Source organism: Clupea harengus, chromosome 4 (assembly GCF_900700415.2).
Source record: "Clupea harengus chromosome 4, Ch_v2.0.2, whole genome shotgun sequence".
In the NCBI taxonomy this organism is placed as follows: Eukaryota; Metazoa; Chordata; class Actinopteri; order Clupeiformes; family Clupeidae; genus Clupea; species Clupea harengus.
This window is the reverse complement of record NC_045155.1, coordinates 10,558,759-10,578,413: the sequence shown is the minus strand read 5'-3', so window position 1 is coordinate 10,578,413 and position 19,655 is coordinate 10,558,759. Positions and strand designations below refer to the sequence as shown.

The window sequence follows — 19,655 nt, the reverse complement described above, 5'->3', positions numbered from 1 at the left end:
GTAATCAGTTAAAAAAATGTAATTACAGAAACTAATCAAAATGTTGTTTATATATAGAATATAACATAATTTCTGGTGCTTAGTATCTTTTCACCGTCTAGACAGGCGCCATTTATTTAGCAGTATACGCTCAAATTTTGAGCAGAGTTTTTGATTGGTTATTTTGTTTGAATCTACACTGCCTCTCATCTGCCAATCAAAAAGTAATCACAAGTAATCAAATGTTAAAACTTACATTACTTTCATGAAGTAATTAAAATAGTTACTTTACTTATCACATTTTAACAGAGTAACAAGTCATCTGTAACCTATTACATTTCAAAAGTAACCCTCCCAACCCTGGTTAAATCTCCTAAATCTAAATGATTAACATACACATAACTATTGTGAACTTAACAAGATATTATTTCAACTTATGTGTCCACACTTGTCACCTCTTGCAGTCTTCCCACAACATTCTGTATTATATATGAGCATATATCATGAGAAGTGTTAATACTGACCTGTCACCAGCACTCTTCTGGGCCTGGTCGAATATTAAAAATATGAACATAAAATGTTTTAATTTCTAATACGTCTACCCGTCTCAACAACTGAACCTAAAGTTAAAAAAAATGGGGAAAGCACCAAGCCTTGTTCATTTTGAGTTAAACGTGCACACTTGATCCAAAAACAGAGCTAGCGTGACAGTGCCTGCCAAAACTAATACCAACCCATCCCACTGGCCTGGTCCTTTAAAGAGGTCATGCCTCGAATAACAACACAAGGCCCCATCCTTTGCCTACAACACCCAGAGATAAAATGGAACACCCTCCCGTTACAGACTGTATAATATGCTATTAAAACATGCAAGCCAGGAAATTCATCCAGTATTCATTTACCAAAACAGCATGCCCACCCGTTCCAAGAGCCCACGAAAGCACTAGGTTAAACTAACACCGCTCAACAGGTGGCATGACGAGTGTCCAACACTAATAGGCCAGCCAGCCCGGGGAAATGGGGTTATGGACCAATAGCACCCAATTTAACAAGAGAGACAGAGACAGAGACAGAGAGAGAGAGAGAAAGAGCGAGCGAGGGAGGGGGAGAGGGAGAAATCTGATTGTTCTGTGCAGCTTGTGGTTAGGGGTTTAAAGTGCGTATAAGCAAATTCCGCAAAGACAAACAAGGGCCTACTCTTAAAAACACGGTTGAAATAAGCAGGACCAGAGTCCTTGAAAGTGGCGGCCCACTCAACCCCCCCCCACTCCAAAACCCTTAGCCAGCCCTGTTTAAAACATCAATTTACCTAACCACAAAAACATACAATTTCACAGTGACATGCAAATGCCTCATCATCAATGAAATTCATTTGACATCTAACGGAGAGCTCATCAATGATCCGTTATTAGGTCACTGCTAGTATGAATGCAAGAACATGAACTCATCAAGATCATGAACTCAGGGCTTGCTTCTGATTCTCTTTTCTTCTCCTGCCGGCCCTCTGTCTCTCTACCCGGCCGGCCACAAACAGATTGGTACCCCTTTATGAGCTGGGTTCTGTTTAAGGTTTCCCCCCCCTGTCACCATCACTTAACTGTTTGGGTTCAGGCTCTGGGCTCTGTAAAGCACCTAGAGGCAGTTGTTATTGGCACTGTATGAATAAATAACATTTATTTGAAAAACTGAATCAAGCTGTCCGATGCAGCACAGTAAGGAGTGAGATGACCAAGAGTGCCATCTAGTGGTAAATATTTGATTCTCCAAGGAGGGAGTCACCTTATTCTGTTACCAACTGATATACATTTTTTGACCCACATCTACTTTAAACACCCTTCCACAAGTAAAGCAGTTAGCAAGGGTATCTTTGTAGGTACTAAAAAGATTTAGATAACATTTATCATGCTCTGAAACATATATACTCATAAAGGTACATTCATTACTATTTTGCTTGATAATTATTTGGTAAATATGGTAAAACTATAAAGCATTCAATGACAGTGTTTAAATTCTAGAAAAAAAGACAGCTACGACAAAGACAGAAAATGGAAATTTCATTTCATTTTTAATTGCTCATTTACATAAAAGGTAAAAAATAACCTACACAGTGACTAAAACCAAGGGAATTGAAAATCACTGTCACGTCGCTGCGGTGCTAACAGCATATGACAGCAACCGCGCTCCAAAGCAGAACTGAGAGAAAGAATAAGACAACAGACAGAAGACATAAAAAAATTCCCTTTCATGTCTCAGAGGTTTCACTTGTGCACTGCATATGATTATCATAAAATACAACTCAAAATGCAAAACAGATATGAAAAGTAAACATTACCACATCTCATATGGTTTCACTACAGTCCTGATCCCATGTCTAGCGTACATCATGAAGATATGATGATTTTCTTTGTTGTAGTACACGTTAATAGCACATTACAGCCAGGACACACACATATTTTACACATATTTGTAAAGGTGTCTTGATTAACATTTTTTTTTTTAAATGTCTTATAGGGGAGAAATGCCACTTCAGTTGATACAACATTTTTGTTTTCAATGAATCATTACTTTTTCTTAAATTTTTTTTTTTTAAAAAAGGTATTCATGATGTCACATTCCATAGTAAATGCCTCGCTTAAGGGTTTTCCTAACAACATTGGATATTGTCCACATTATGTGCCATGAAAACAAGTAACCGACGTTGGTGTGAAATCAGCAAAGTAAGACATGTGACTGCAGCAAATACACGGTGTGACTTGACCGTGACCACACAAACCATCACAGTTTGCAACAATTGCATAGAAACTTGCTCACTGTCTCTCTTCTTTTTTGGAGAGCACACCACTTAAACCACCATGCTGTGTGTGCAGGGGAAGGCAGGCAGGCAGGCCACAACACAGAGGCTGTGCCAATGACATCATTGCTTGCGTTTGAGTGGGTGAACTCGGCCTTAAGCGTAGAGATTGGAGGACCGCAAGACAGCGCTCACTCACACTAACTGCACACAAACACGCCCCATGGAAGGCTTTCCCTTTGGACTATATGGGCTCTCCTGAAATGTCCTGCATTTAGAACCTCACTGTTCATAAAACTATTCAAGGGAAAAATCTCTCAGACTCTCACCTACACAATGAAACAGTATTAAAGAAAATAAACTTTGTTTTCTAACAAACTATGATTATTATCTTTAAGACTACATATATTGATTACTATATTGTTCACAATTCATTATTGAATGGTATAATTCATTTTCAGTAGATAATGGCATTTTGTGATATATATATATATATACACTAAGGAATGGAATAAAAATACTCTTCTTTGTTAATGTTAACGGGAGGATTTTAAAAAAATATATGTAATTGTCTTCACAAGTGCTATTACAATTACACATAAAAGTGTTGGCTATCCTCGTCCTCCATTCATATTGCTTTTCACAGAATGAGACAATAAGTTCAAACATACAAACACAAGCTATACAACATGGGTGGACAGCCAAGAACAGAGGAACTAGCTGTCCTAGTGTGTTGACCAGGGAACTGAAGACAGGCCTCTCCTTTATTTAGCTGAGTAATTTCTGAAAAAAACAAAACAGGTCTTGGAGGTTTTGTGCTGGCCATGTTTTCAGTGTCCTCTGACACATGATCTGTTCAGTGCTGTTATGGCACTGATCTGGCTTTGAACAAGACTTCTCTCTCTCTCTCCCTCAAGAGCAACCTGTTGGTCATTCGAATAGGCCCACTTGGAAAAACTCGTAAATTCTGCATGCAAACTGTGATCCTGGATAAAAATGGTGACACAGAAATGCAGGACGTGTAAAAACAACAATATTGTAAAAAAACGGCAATTTATACACCCAACTGAAAGATAAAACTGTTTTACAACTCAAAGATTGACTTGTGTGGAAACAAAAACAAAAAAATACCAGCACCATTTAAACCACACATATATATAAAAACATCTCGGTGTCAGATCATGACTATGCATCATGGGAGTGGTACAACTGCACACAAGTCTCTAGATTCCCAGCTAGTCAGGGCTATGCAATACCAGTGTTATGTTACGTAACTATTTCAGTTAGAGCTATTATGCTGGGAACATGCATGGAGAGCTAACATCCGTACAAGAAAACAGCAAAGGGGAATGATTGAGCTGGACAGTCTGTGGCCAAAGTTACCGTAGGCAACCGTTGTTTAGAGCAGCCTCATTAAGCTGGTTAGCCATACATTGCCAGAGCTAACTAGAAACTAAATGTTCGGAGAAAAACGTAAGGTCTCTGGGACTCTCAACTAACTCTCTCAAATCTCAACACTGTCAAACTCTGGAAACCTCTGAGAAGACTTGCCTGGCAATTATTTTGCATGTCCACAGCACACTGAGAGGAGAGGAGAGGAGAGGGTACCCCGCATCTGGATGGAGTTACAAGGAACTGCTTACAGCAGCTTTAAAGACTGGAATTTGACGCATCTGACAGCTACTCAGCTCAGACACAGACCAAAAGTGTTTCTACACAAACAGTGCAGGACAGGATTATGCACAGGGGCATGATTCAGGCAGGGACATGACTGAGATTCATAAGGATCGCTGTTGTGGACATTTTTTCCATTTAGGTGCTTGTCAATCAGGAATGTGGATGCTCAGGGTGAACTGAATACAAATTTGTATGGTGTGCCAGACAATTACCAGCAATCAAAGACCAAAATCCTGAGCCTAATCTAGTATATGTCATCATGGGCAAAAGTGAATTCATGTAAGACCACCATTTACAGGTTGAAGGGTTAAGAAAATATACTATATAAAAAACAACAGAGAATATTACAAATACAAATGATAATGCAACGGGCATCGCTACCACAAATGACAAACTCTGAGGGTCTATAATGTGAGATGTTCTGCAGCTCTGTCTACTGTCACATTCTCCCTCATGTGTAAACCCCTCTCTCTCTCTCTCTCTCTCTCTCTCTCTCTCTCTCCCTCTCTCTCCCCATCTCACACACAGCCTCTGCTTCGCCATCACCGCCTCTCGGCTCCAGCGAAATCCACAGGAAAGATGCACACTAAACAATTTCCCAGCAGACTAAAAAAAAAGAGAGAGGTGAAAATGGGGAAAAAAGACAGCTGAACAGGAAGTTCATGTCTCTGTTCTTTTTTTTCCCTGAGGATTCTACACATACGTCTTCTACTGAACGTGCGCACACCGTGGTTACGCCTTCACAGACGGCTTTTAAAAAAAAAAGGCTTATTTTTTTTAAAGACTGGTTGTGTGTGTACGTTCTGATTCTTAAATGCTGATCTATCCCTTTTACGTAAATTGGCTTTCCCAGCAAAAGAAAGCAGCTGTATGTTCATCATGATGAAGTAACAAATACAGCTAGGGTGTACATGATATAAAGATGATGCCTGGTGCTCGGTCAGACCCCACACAATATCAGATTTTCTGCTCTGTCTCCACTTTGCTGAAACAGAGTGAAGACAGGTGTGTCCTGAAAACAAAAGCATTGTTGGCTTGTGTATACAGTGAATAGGGTGCTCAGACCAAGGTTTAAAGCTGAACAGTGAAATTAGAGAAACAAGAAACAAGGGGCTTTCTGAATTGGTTGTCTCTAATTCTGTGGTCTTTGTACGTCTAATTTACATCACATATACATCAATCACTAAGAAACCTAACAGGTTTTTTAAAAAAAAACTGAAAGAAAAATCTGCATTGCATTGGTTATGAAAGTTGTGCTGCAGTGGTGAGTGGCCAACAGGAGACTACAGAGCCAGGACAGGAGCAGAGAGTGTAGGGGGATGAAGGGGGGGCAGTTCTGCTAAAACACAGCACCATCAGAATATGCCAGAAGGTCCACTGCGCTACAGTTGGCCCAAAAACTCAACATGATTGGGGGACATCTGAGCACGACGTCTCCATGGCGTCACCCCCCAGGGGAGGGTGGAATGGCCTCGTGATTCTGAGTTCGTGTCAGTTCACATCACGTGACACCACTACGCCCCGGTCTCTCCATCACAAGTCCTCCTCCATGCTGAAGCTGCTCCTGCGGCTGCTGGTCTTGGAGGCGCCCGGCGAGACGGAGGAGAGGAGCGGGTCGGCGCCCCCTACCGGCGAGAGCGCCAGCCCGATGCCGTCGTCCATCAGGATGTCGCCCAGGCCCATGTCGGCCATGAGCGCCGTGTGGAAGATGGAGGCGGTCGGGTCGTCGGCCAGCTCGCTGAAGGTGAGCGAGCCCAGGTCCAGTGTGCAGCTCAGGGTGCCGCCGCCGGCCCCTGGGGACACGGCCGTGGCCTCCGACAGGAAGGAGGAGGCGGCCGACTGGCCCAGCGATGCCCCGCCCAGGCTGAGCAGGGTCTTGGACAGGCTGTCGGCCCCCGTGGCTTCCAGAGGCGTCGTCTGCAGCTGCTGCTGCATCAGGAGGAGGTCTGAGCTCTGCACTGCGGAGGCAGAGAGGCCGTGGACACGGGCCTGCATCTCCAGTTCCTGTGGAAATGGGAGTGGAGAAGCTGACCGTAAGTCTGATGCAATACGAAAAACTTCACGGGAACCATTATTCTGCCTTCTGTTTGGCTTCTCAAACTGACTTCCAGCACAGGATGAATGTGTAAGGTTGTGTGCAATCACAGCAGAAAGGAAATGAGTGGCTGTGTCTGGGGCTTCCCTTCCATCTAGATCTCCCTTTCTCTGCCTTCTGTCCTCAACATTAATGCTCTCACTCACTCACTCACTCACTCACTCACTCACTCACTCACTCACTCACTCACTCACTCACTCACTCACTCACTCACTCACTCACTCACTCACTCACTCACTCACTCACTCACTCACTCACTCACTCACTCACTCACTCACTCACTCACTCCAAAAGGTCCAACTACAGAATACAAAGCAAGAATAACATGGAGTAATGGAGTGATTGTGTGTGTGTGTGTGTCTCTCTCTCTTTCTCTCTCTCTCTCTCCCCTGACCTGGATGCGGAGCAGCAGGCTGCGGTTGGCGTGCTCCAGCTTCTTCTGCCTCATATCCATCTCCTTGGCCCGCTGCTGCTCCTTCTGCAGCTTTCGGATGTAGTCCACAGAAGCCTTCAGGATGGTGCCCTTGTTCCAGCGCATATCCCTGTCCCCCCAGCGGTGGTGAAAAAAAAACCCAACAAGCAGGTGGTACAAGACACCCACAAAGAGAGAGAGAGAGAGAGAGAGAGAGAGAGAGAGAGAGAGAGAAAGAAACGGTCCAAAATACAGACAGATAGTGATAGAGAGAAAGGGAACAAAGATAGAAAGGAAATAGAGAGAGAGAAACTTTTAAATACCTTTAGTTACAAACTCTGAAGTGAGAAATTAATTTAAGCTATTGTTTCTGTAAAGAGTCTTTAAGATGAAATCAACATTGGGGTCTCTCTAGGAATGACTTAAATGAGCATGACCCCTGTGTACAGTTGGTCAACAGTACACAGGGACACAATGGGGGGGGGGGGCATTCCAGTTTGAGGAAGTACAAGTCCTTAACAGTACCTCTTGTGCCAGTAGTAGTCATCACTTTAAAAGAACAAATAGAACAAAAGATTGCAATCTGGCTGGAGGAGGAACTAGACAGGTCATACCCTCTTCTACTCATTTCTGCTTTTGATCAGCGCTACATTGGACTAAACTCCTGTGAGTGTCTGCTAATGGGAAATGGATAAAAAAAAATGTAACATCATTAAAACTCACGGGTCAATTGTCTTGGGGATGAGAGCACCTAGCTCCTTGATGCGGTCGTTGATGTTAAACCGTCTCCGGCGCTCAACTGCAAAAGAGGGACACGTAGAGAGTTGTCAACAGGGAGAGCATGAACCGGGTCGTGAGGTCAACCCGATGTTGTCTTTGATGCAAATTCCTCCGAAAGCTAGGCAAAAGAATGGCTAACACGCAGTCGGTTCTCTGAGGCAATGTTTCTCCCTGGATAATCCACCAGTGTCAAAGTTCAGCAGCAATGCACAGTCCAGACCTGTCTGGCGTCTGATCCAGAATGCTTGGAATTGAAACGCCTCTTAAAAATGTCTGCGCCGTGCACATCTAGGGTGCAGGTCAATGAGAATTAAGGGGGGGTGGGTGGGGAGAGTCTAAAGTCTAGAACGTAAATCTGGTGATAAAGGCTTCTTGTGGATGCATGACAAACAGAGATTTAATATGAGTGGACAAGGGGAACTTACTGAGGTTATGGTTGTCCTTTTTCTGCCGCTCCTTCATAAGTGCTTTGGCCTCTGCATCTGACGGAGGAGAGAAAACACTCCATTTATATAGTGCTGCTCTAGAGAACTTTATAAACGGTACACAGAGAGGACATAGCTGAAATATGTATCGGCTGTGCGTTGAGGGTAAAAGGGGAAGTGAGTAGTGGGATGTGGAAACGAGACCGGAGGCAGAGCCACGGGGCTGAGCGGCCAGAGAGCGCCGCCAGGCCAGGGATGGCTGGGTAGAGCTGGGGCGGAGAACACATCAAAGGGTGGGAAACAACGGAAAAGGAAAGATGTACAGAAAAGAAGAAATACAAGAACAGACGTGTGTACGTGTGTGTGTGTGTGTGTGTGTGTGTGTGTGTGTGTGTGTGTGTGTGTGTGTGTGTGGATGAAGCGGCCCTTACCCGACAGTTCTCTCTTGACGTGGTGCAGGTTGGCGGGGCAGGAGTTGCTGGCGGTGATGGTCGAGGCGGCCATCCCCACGCTGCTGTACACATCCAGGAGGTCCCCCGAGACTGGCAGCTGCAAGACAACCAATCACAACAGCCGGTTTACACAAGGGCCCGTCCACTCTTTTATCTCCATGGCGAGCCTCAGATAACAGGCTTTCTAGACGGCATTCTGCAGCATGAGGATATGGAGAACCTCTGCTGATAGCCTTGGCGAGGGAGGAACTATGCACGGGGTTATCAGTTTCTAATCTGACACAAACATTTAACGTTAGCCACGTTACTCCAGCTGAATTGGCTCCTCCATTCTCGTACAGTGCAGAAAGAATACAATGGGTGACAGAGCAAAACAAGAAGGCAGTCATTGTTAAGTTAGGATAGATTTGAAAAAGTGATATGAAACTACACGGGTGCTTAAACAAGCCCAATCCACAACCCGCTGTCCTCCGCTGTAGTTCTGCTGAAATGCACCTGTGGTTTAAAATTCTACTTCTGTCAGCACGGACATTGAGAAATCCCCCACACCCTCACGCATGGCAGTCAGTCTAACAGCAGTTAGACATTGCATGTCCAGCACCGGATTTTGATTGGGCAATGACACTGGCGGCGTGGCACTGACGGACTCCATATACGTCTGTACATCGACTCATATTTGACAATGCTACAAGGGTTAAAAAAAATAAATAAAAAAAAAGATAGTAGATGCCTGATTAACTAAATAACATGACGAGGAAGGAGCAGCTAAACATCACTGATGTCCTCAGAAGTCACTAATGCTTAAGTGATTTCACACCACACTTGAATAACATGTGCTCCTACACCATCCCACAACATAAAACCGAAACACACACACACTGTGCACTTTGGCTCACCATAAGTTAAATATAGCTTCAACGTGAAAACACTAATCACCAGACAGTCAAATCTGAAGCACACGTGAAAACCACATCCATTTAAAACAGTCATAAAAACAACAGCAAAATAAGTCATTTACCTCAGTCTTATTTCGTTTCTTTTCATGCTCTTGCAGTAAAACCAAAATCATCTTCTCCCATTCAATGCACAGCGCTTCCTCTTTCCTATCTGCCTCTCTCACACACAAAAAAAGAGAGGACTGTTGTAAAATGGGGAAATGGTTTTCGGGAGGAGACCACAGCCAGTTAGCTATCTGCTCTAACACTCGCACAGGCCCAGTGTCACTGCAGATCCTCTCTTTCTCTCTCCGTCTCCTCCCTCTCTCTTGCTTGCTTGCTCCCTCACTCTCTGTCTCCTCCTCCTCCTCTCTCTTTTTCTTCTCTCTCTCTCTCTCCTCTCCCAAACTGACCCCACGCTACCTCAGGCTTGGCTACTGATAGCCATGTGTCAGAAGTGAATATTTACTCCCACTGCCATATTACAGGATTCCTGGGGCTCTGGCATACAAACTCCACTGCACAATTAACCCAGCAGTGATAGCCAGCCAGTCAGCCTACACACGCTGACACAGAGATAGAGCAACCTGGCACTGCCGCATGATGGCAATAAACCAAATTAGGTGAAGATATATCTGATAATGGGGAACTTTGCTGCTAATTATAATTAGCATTCAGCTGCTTGAGTTCTTTTTTTTTTTTTTTACCTTTGAGTGAATTAACATGAGTCAATAAATACAGGCGCATAGGTTTGATATGATGAAGAAATGGGTAAGCTTTTCATCTGAAAGTAGTAGGCAAACCTTATCAGACAAGAATGTGGTTGAACAGTAGAAGTGGGACAAAAGTAGAAGTGGGACAAAAAACTACAGAGCCGAGAACAAATTTGCAATGGCAAGATGGCTGCAGAGACTCCCAGTATACGAAACGTAATGGATCACAGATTCGAATCGCAACACTTGCTGTATTGTGAAACGTAAAAAGAAATCATGATAGCATTGTATCGTCGCCTCTGTGGCAATCGCCATCCCTATTGAACCAGACAGGTGTATCACATCTGTCAGATCTGTCTACAGATCTGTCTACTCTTTCAGACAAGGGCAAGGAGCAGCACAAATCAATGATTAAGGCTAAGGCCTACAGTGCAAAGCACATTTCCAAAAGATCACTGATTGAATGCATTCCAGAAAACACAAAAGACAACAAGACGTGCGCACAAACACACACACACACACAGTCACACGACAGAAGTGACGCCAGCCCATGCACCCTTCCCCTACACATTAACCAGTATTCAGCATCATACCGTGTTGGGAAGCTGCAAGCTGGAATCGATCAACGTGATGAAGTCATCGTTCAAACTGGATTCCAAACTGATGATGTCCTCAATGACGTCTTCAATCTACAGGGGCAAACAAACGAGAAACAAAGTGAACAACTTCGAGAGATTAACATAAACCCATGCGGCCGACGGTAGCCGTTTCACACATTTCTACAAAGGCCTTGGTTTGGAGGGCCGTCGCTTCCCCACTGAGTCAGCCGACGGACGATTCTAAAAACACACCGCGTAGCGCTTTTGGGGATGACACATTGGCCACGTACAAATGACGGGCACTGACACTCAGCACCCATTCATTCTTTCCACACAGTTACGGGCAGCACCTCTTTGCCAGCAGACCCTGGCGACCACAAATAATTCTTTGCAGCTCAGCTCTGAGCGACCAGATGACTCAGACCCGTTCTTCCACACAGGTGGCCTCATGGCCTCCTAGCATTTAGCATCCAGCTGCCTTCTCTAGATGCCGCCCCCCCCCCCCCCCCCCCCCCTGTGTGCTTTAAGGCTGAGCAGCAAACCCCCTGTTGGTATGGTAGCTAAGGCTGGCTGTATGGCCTATGGGTGTTAAGTGTGCAGAGGTCAGTGGGCTGCGCGTGAGGCATTTCCCAGCACCGTGTGGTGTCAAACACACAGAGCCCTGATGAGGGGAGCTCGACTAGCTTCACACGCGGGTGACACAGCATGCTATTGTATGCGGAGAGGGGGGAACTGAGCACACTTCAGAAAAGAACTACAATGCCTGAGTCTGTGGCCAAATAGTCGAAGCAAACAGTTAACTGCTGTCGAAGACATTCTAAATAGCATAGTCAAGGGCTTACTGTGCTAATGCAGACAGGAACATTTCAATCATTCACTTGTTATTTAACTTAAATGTATGGGTCGTGGATGTAGAATATAAAACAAACAGAAATAAATGTAAAGCAAATCTGTCATTGTGCTGCTGCTGCATCTGACACTGGTACATAACACACACAAGCTAAAGTGGAAGAAAATAAGGCTCAAGGTTTCACATTTCTGCATTCTCCACACCATCCAATAAACACCCCTACATATATTATGATTGAATTACTGCATGAGCTATTTACAAGTGGGAAGGCTATGTATCTGTCTATCTATGTGTGTTCTTAGTTTGATGTGTAGAGTGAAAAAGAGCAAACGGAGTCTACTGGGTGACGTCATATGGGGCATTGTTTCAGCAAAACCTATGTGTGATCAGTGATTTATCCACCTACATGCCAGTATTACTATCCCATAATAAGCAGAAGTAATGTTGTGTAATTGCTTCTTTGCTGAAGTGTGACAAAAAAGTGACTCCTCAATGCCCACTTAACTGCAATAGCATGGCAATAGATAATCATAATGTAATGAGAATACATTCTTTTTTTAATTCTTTTTTGGTTCTTTACAATAGTTTTTCTATTCCACCGAAAGATGACTTGAAAGATGAACTGAAAAGTGTGTGATTTGTTGATTATGATGGCCATGATCATGATGTGAAGTGCAATGGAAAGGCTACGTACCTCTTCCTTGGCGGAGCTGAGACTGAGCACAGCCATCGGGCTGCTGGGCGTGCTATTGGCTGCGGGGGCCAGCTCGGGGGCGGAGCCCGAGATGGTGGATGGGGAGGCCCCAAGCTTCTGGATGACCACGTTGTTGCCCAGCGTGTGGGAGAGGTACTCCTTCACCTGCAACCGCTGGGCCTGCTGGATGTGGTACTTGGTGGGGTTCTCCAGATGAGTCTGCACCTGTAAAAGCCCACATATTCCCACGAGGTTAGGGTCGGCAGAAAAATGGTTCAGCAGAAAGAATAACAGGAGGCACAGGAGCATGGGAACAGCATGGGATATTGTTTCATGACCTGCCATGTACTGGCCTAGATTTTCAGACAGCTAGCTGATAGTGCCTTGTCCTCGCACACCAGAATGCTACAGCTACACTGAGTACACTCCATATCTCTAACTAGGGTTTTCTTCATCTGCATATGAAAAGAAAGGAAGTTGTATTTCATAACAGCTTCATCTGTTTTAAATAGCTGCGTGAGAAGTGGCTCTGTAATGACTGTCAATGGCACATGGTAGAGAAATCTACTGGGATAAAGCTAATTAAAAACCCTAGAGAATCAAGAGAGAGCCACTCCAATCAAAACTAATGTGTTCAAACTAATTTGTTGCACCACAACATAACATAGCACTAAAATATGTTCAGCATTATATCCGACTTTAGCAAAACAAGGCATACAACTCAACCAGAGCTCAGAAAAGCCAGTACATTTGAGAGTTACAACCTTAAAGTCCAGCAAAAAGACTTCCAGTAGCTGTAGTTTTCAGTACCTAAATTTCAGGTGGGCTACCACAAGAAACCAGTGTATGGATGTACTGTTGGTCATTCAATGTGTATTTTAACACAATGTGCACATGAAGTACACAACAATGGCCAAGAAAGATGGATAAAAAATGGATGACAACAATACGAACACACAACCAGATCAGGTATTGTCAACACTGCTGTTGTCAACACAGCATGTCAGTTGTGCCCTACTCTCTACTCTACCCAACTCTACCCAACTCTACCCAACTCTACCCAACTCTACCCAACTCTACCCAACTCTACCCAACTCTACCCAACTCAACTCAACTCAACTCAACTCAACTCAACTCAACTCAACTCAACTCAACTCAACTCAACTCAACTCAACAGCTGTGGGTCCACCTCCTGATTGAGACCAAACTAAGGGAGTGTAGCAGGCCACTCTTACCTTCAGCACCTCCACGGGCACCTGCGCGGGGGCTCTGGAGGCGGGCAGAATAGTTGCCATGGAGATGGCGGGCGTGGCCTCAGTGGCAAGGCGGAACTGGGCGCTGTTGGCCTGCTGCTGGGCCTCACGACGCTCCTGGTCGCGCGCCTGCTGTCGCATCAGCTCCTGCCGCATCAGCACCCGCGACGTCATGGTGGTGCTGAGAGACGGCGCCGGGTCAGCTGGGGTCACAGAGGAACTATGGGTGCGGGGAAAGAGGTGTAAATTCAAGTCAGTTCACCAATTTTACTTCAGGTTACTGTAACTTACATGTCTCTATGTGTTTGTGTACTTGTGTGTGTGTGTGTGTGTGTGTGTGCTTGGTAATGATATTACTGTTGATTTCATGCTGAATGACGCAAGAGGCATGAGTTTGTCTGTTTAGCGCAGGGTTGTGGCCTAATGAACTAGCCACCACACCACTGATCCAGAAGGGGGGAAGCATTAGCACAAACAATAGCTGCTACTGTATATTTCACTGTAATTACAAACGACTGGGGTTATATGGGTTAAATCAACTCAGGGCTGCTACCTACCAGACCATGCCTATGATAATCACTTTACAAAACAGGGATTTCAGAAGTCTGCAGTGCTGTAGTGTTCTACAATTTTCTGGGCTATTTTAAGACTTCCATGCTAATTAAGACATGAAGTGATTTTTTTTTGTATGAGTATGACAATGAAACAGATGGCAAACCTTCCCAGAGGAAATTCCCACTTAAAATACAGTAATCCACAGCATTTGTCTAATCCATTCATCTAGCCTTAACACAGAATCAAAACAGCCACAAACATTATTTTTAGAAGTGTATCCCCTCTGTAAAGGGTGCGTTTCTGCTGAATCATTGGGATGCTTCTGGTATTCAAAACAGTCTGGAGCAAAATAAGGAAGTCAATACTGGGGTTTTTATCTCTTTCAGACAGCGCATCACGGTTCAATCTATCAACATCGCAAAGGAAAAGGTCACAGCGTCAAATAAGGGGAGGGGCTGTGAGTGTGTTTAGGTTATGAGAGCTTTTTTCTGTCTCTGTCTCTGTCTCTGTCTGTCTCTCTTTCTCTCCCTCCCTCAGCATTCAATCCAGTTATATATTCAGTTGGCATTTAAGCTGAGTCATGGGGAAGTCCCTGGATGGAGACGGAGGGGATGTTCTGTAAACAAGAACCCAACACCTCTCAGCTCTTCCCCCTGCACTGCGTGTGCAAACCTGCTACAGGACCAACAATCCAGGCTGTCAGGAAAATGAAAACCAGAACGTTTACAAAAGGTCGCTGAAAATGCCTGCATAATCTCATAACAATAACAGCTGAGAAGCTTTGAGTGAGTTAAGTGGTTTGTCTGGACATGCTACTGTTAGGTACTGAACCAGCAAACCTGAAGACTTGCCTAAGGGTTGCTTAGTAGAGCTCAGTGAAATGTATAATGTTCTGAAAAACAAACAAACACCCATACTGTGCATGATTTTACCATGTACATTTCAAGATAATGTATAATAATATTACTATTTCACATTCTTTCCCATACAGCCAGATCCATTTATCATGGTTAACGACAGATTCTCATGAAGTACATGAACCATATGGTACCTTCAAACACAAAGTTCCCCAAAGAAATCCCCTTAATAAAATGTGCATTGTGAGCACAGGAAGTTGAGGCTATCTAGCTTTGGTTTCCTGTAAAACACAACTACATTCACAAAGCTGTAGTGAGGGGGTGGCAGCTTGCAGGTTTTAAGTTGGGTGGGATTACCACTCTTTAGGGTTTAGCAGTTCACATAAGGCTGTACCTCGCTGGCGAGCAGTGGCACGCTGCAGGTAGTGACTCACCTGAGAGAGATCGGCTGGCTCTTCAGCTGATAGAAGGTGTCAGAATCAGACGCGAGAATGCCTTCCACTTCAATGTCCGCGACTATGCCAGACTCGGGAAGGACAGGTTCCAAACTGAGAAATGGAAAACACACCACAATGCATCAGGCACTAATTAGGTCAACATTCAAATTACATTAGGACTGACAAACTTCAATGCCTCAGGAAGTTTCTGTGATTGTTTTGCAGTAATTCAGATTGACAGTGCAATGAACAAAAGAACTGAGGAGGAGCATGACTAAGTGCTGTGCTGTGCTATGTGTTGGTTCTGCCCACTCAACCATGCTGTCAACAACCCGGCCCTCAATATCTCTAAGGGTGACTTCACACCAATGATAACATCCTTCATGATGTTTTCAAGCTACACTTAAAGGAAAACGGCAAGGTGTAATTAAGTCCCAGCAGAGGAAATGCTGTCCTTCAGGTTGTCCTGAGCTTCAGGTTGAGCTATGCAACATAAAAGCTATTCATTTCCATTTTGTTAAGGTTTAAATCTCCAGTGCTTTACAACTGGTCTTATATAATTAGCCTAACACTTGCAACACAAGGTGGCCACAATAGTCTGAAGCCTGAATTGACAGATCAGCGGAAGTAATTGCTAGGTGATATGACAGCTGAATATTGTCAGGCATCATTGCATAAAGCAATAAAAAAATCGGAATATATCACTACGAATCAAAATGCTCACGCCTGCCATTACATAGTAAAAGTCGAGCACGCAACGCAAATGGTTTGTAGCTCATCCTCTTTACCACAGCAGGTGTTCTCGGGATTCTTGACAGACGTGGGCGACATCCTGTGACTGATCCACACGAATGTAAACACTGGTGTCCTGCCAGCATGTCCACCATTCAAATTACACATCAGAAGCAATGTGACATGAAACGAAAGTTCTCAACACGTCTGGCTCGTAAATCAAGAAAGGTATCTCACTGAAATATTAAAGTGTCGTGGGAAAAATGAACACCCATACCTTCTGAAAGCGATTTGCCGCCTCCGTTACGTGAATGGGCAAACAGACGCAAAAAAGCAAAGCAGACCTTTATCCAAACGGCCAACTTCTAAATCGAAAAGCATCGTTTTCTTCTGCTATCATTTGTTAACGGTCGATAGTAACACTGCAGAAACAACGACGCAAGAAATATCCAACAATCTATTAACCACTACGCGCTAATGAGAAGCCATGTTTCTCCGTTCGAGCCGACGCACTCTTTTCCTGACCGGTTTCCGGCAAAAAACATCGAGGGATTAGGCCTACCTTTCATTGCCAGATTGCCTTTCCATCTACTGACAGCAAGGTTACCGTAAATCGCGACGTGAAGTTTCGATGCACCGAGGGACACTCTCACGCACTCAGGTAATAGAGTTATGCAAGGTCCTAGAGACCAAAACACATATCGACTGAGTTTCTATAAATAGTAGGCTACTAAACTAAATCCTTCATGACCATGAACACGAGAGGGCGACACAGTGTGACTGAATTCGACGTTTTAGGCTACTGCTCGTTGCAAAACCACGTCGTGTATTGACTATGTTGTTTGACTGATTGTCAAACATTATATCTGACATCTCACCAAAAAAGACGCAGGCCTACATATGATGGGCTACTTCTCATCTATTTTGACACGAACTTTCCCACAGTAAGACTAACTGAACACAAAAACAAAGGGGCACAAAATAAGTCACAACATTTTGTGTTGAAAGTTAAGTTCTTCTATAACTAGGTCTATACCATGTTGCAGACAATAAGATGAAGAAATACTGCTTAGCTCTGCTGAACTAAATCCACCAAACAACTGAGTGAAGCAGGGAAGAATGGAAAAAAAAAGAAGTCTGTGGGAGGATCTGCTGAGTCACATCCTCTTGGATTCAAGGTCCTGGCCAGAGGTTATAAAAAAGGCCTTTACAGCACATGAGGTTTTTCTGACATCGTCTAACAGTTTTCATAGAATTCTTTGACTTTATGCTTACAAACATTTGGGGAACTATCCTGTCCACAAAATAAAGTATGTCCCAAGCCTTACTATGAAATTGATTGTACTTGGCTGTACTGTGCCTACATTCAAATCATGGAAAAGTCCATCATAAAGCCAGAGCTGCTATGCACAGAGCATATCCTATAATGGTATGCATGTTGTGATTTTTATTGGATTACTCAACACTCGTGATATATTTGAGTGAGTAACATTTGTGATGTTTTGTCTCCAGTGTGGCTGGCTGTGGTTGTAATAAAGCCATGTGCTGTCATTTTAACAAGTTAAACATTACAACTCTCAGGCTGAGCCAGTTAGGTTAACAAAATCTCAAACTGAGAAACATTTAATTGCAGAACAGTAACTGTACAGTAACTGGAATGCTGTGTGGTGAACCATCTATAATGGGCCCTGGGTAATAGCAAAAACAGAAAAATAAATCAGTTGCTCTTTTAGGCTTTAGGTAGGCTGGGTTGTTGTGCTTGGCTACATCTACTCACTCAAGCTATTCATTACATTGGACAACAGCCTGTTTGTGACAACCTTAATGACAACGGATAACAATTCTCTTGTGATATCTAATCATAGCATCAACAATTTGACATCTCCCCCTAACCTAATTACCTGAATTGTGGCCATGGGGCAGGGAAGAATGGCATTCATTTGACCAGCATTCATTACATGGTAACAAGTGCCGTTCTTTTAGCACTTTTTAACCACGTTTTTTAGCACTTAATTTACCTTTTGCTGATCTCAAACTCTATGCTATGTATAACCAGTTTGGTCACAGAAACGGCTGGACAGACCTACACCACAAGCCTTAAGGCCATTTCAGCAGAAAATGCAAGGCCACTGTGAAATGTCAAAACATTTAGGAGATGTTCCAGGCCAGCCCAGCCCACACAAAAGACCAGACACAGATTAAGTTGACCTAATGTTCAGAAATACATAACGTTATTGAGTGTACCAGTTGAACTTTGTGGTTGATAAAGACTACTGGCTAAATTGGCATAATGAACCTATCAGTGATTACTACACAGCAATTACTACACTGATACAATATCATCATATATGACTGTAATAACCATGAATGAGTATTCTTTAAAGCCATGTGGACTTTGGACATTATTGTATTTTACAAGTTAGGCTACTTCAGTTTGAATGCAAGCCAAAACATGTTTACACTGCAGCTTCAAGAGACAACAAAATCCCAGGCAACTACTAGGACTACATTACAAAAAAACAGGCTACTACTAGGCCCACAAGTTTGACTACATTGCAGCCGGTGGTCCCCAAATGTGTACTGTTGCACATCAACTCACCTAATCAGGTTCATGGCCTCTGTATTTGAGTCAAGAATCACGAACACTGTCTGGGGTTGATCATGGGGCACCCGCTGCCCCGGTAATGCCATCGGATTGACATTTTGATAAAATTCCACTTTTACTTTTTCTCCCTCGCCCTTCTTCTGTTCTGAGCCAGAGAGGGCATACATGTCTCCGCAGGAATGCCCCTTTGATCGTAGGTTTGTCTTTAGAGGAGAATACGGTCTGGAGCTAGCGGTTACCTATTTGATGCTAGTATAGTTACGCCTACTAACTAGCTGATATGAGGACCAGCGAAGGAACTTGCTCCCAACTCCCTGCTCTTACCAAGCTAATGTGAGCTAAAGTTAGCGGTATCGGCTATAAACTAAAAGCTATAAGATATATACGACGAACGGCTAGAGACTACGGAAAGTCAGCGTATTGTCAGTGAATCTTCAGATGACAATATATTGCTAACGAGCTAGCTAACTCTGCTTTATATACCTTTATATCGCGAGCGTGAAATAATCGCTGCAGAAATCTGACTTTACACTGGCAGCTGTTATTCATCCATTGAATTAACAGCTTACTAGTGATACCAAGAAAACCACCGAGTTAACAGTTTACCCGTTCGCCCCGTTCCTGGAATGAATGAGCAGAGGCTACGCCGGCTGTGCGACCAAGACCGAATAACTTAGCCCCCTAGCTTGTATCGACCGGTGAAAGTAGTCCACTGTATTTTTTCAGTTGAAGAAGTACGGGAGGGGAAAATCCAGGATGACTCAACCTTCAAAACAAGGGATCAGCCGAGGTTGGATAGGCAAGACAGAGAACC

General features: G+C 43.9%; 1 protein-coding gene across 6 annotated transcripts; it reads right to left on the bottom strand.

The window, feature by feature from the left end:
- Positions 1–2,020: 2,020 nt before the first annotated feature.
- On the bottom strand, positions 2,021–19,639 carry tfe3a (transcription factor binding to IGHM enhancer 3a). 6 transcript variants are annotated; one of them, XM_031566165.2, is made up of 10 exons: positions 18,836–19,639; positions 15,502–15,615; positions 13,638–13,875; positions 12,403–12,627; positions 10,853–10,948; positions 8,591–8,708; positions 8,160–8,216; positions 7,678–7,753; positions 6,937–7,093; positions 2,021–6,451 (listed from the first exon to the last, which is right to left on the bottom strand). In XM_031566165.2, exons 1-10 carry the CDS (start codon positions 19,006–19,008, stop codon positions 5,981–5,983), a joined length of 1,725 nt encoding a protein of 574 aa, XP_031422025.1. In that variant the 5' UTR covers positions 19,009–19,639; the 3' UTR covers positions 2,021–5,980. The 6 variants fall into 6 exon arrangements, with proteins under 6 accessions (XP_031422025.1, XP_031422026.1, XP_031422027.1 ...); XM_031566166.2 differs by having other exon boundaries at positions 8,160–8,210; positions 18,836–19,638; XM_031566167.1 differs by lacking the exon at positions 18,836–19,639 and adding an exon at positions 16,799–18,829.
- Between the last annotated feature and the right edge of the window lie 16 nt (positions 19,640–19,655).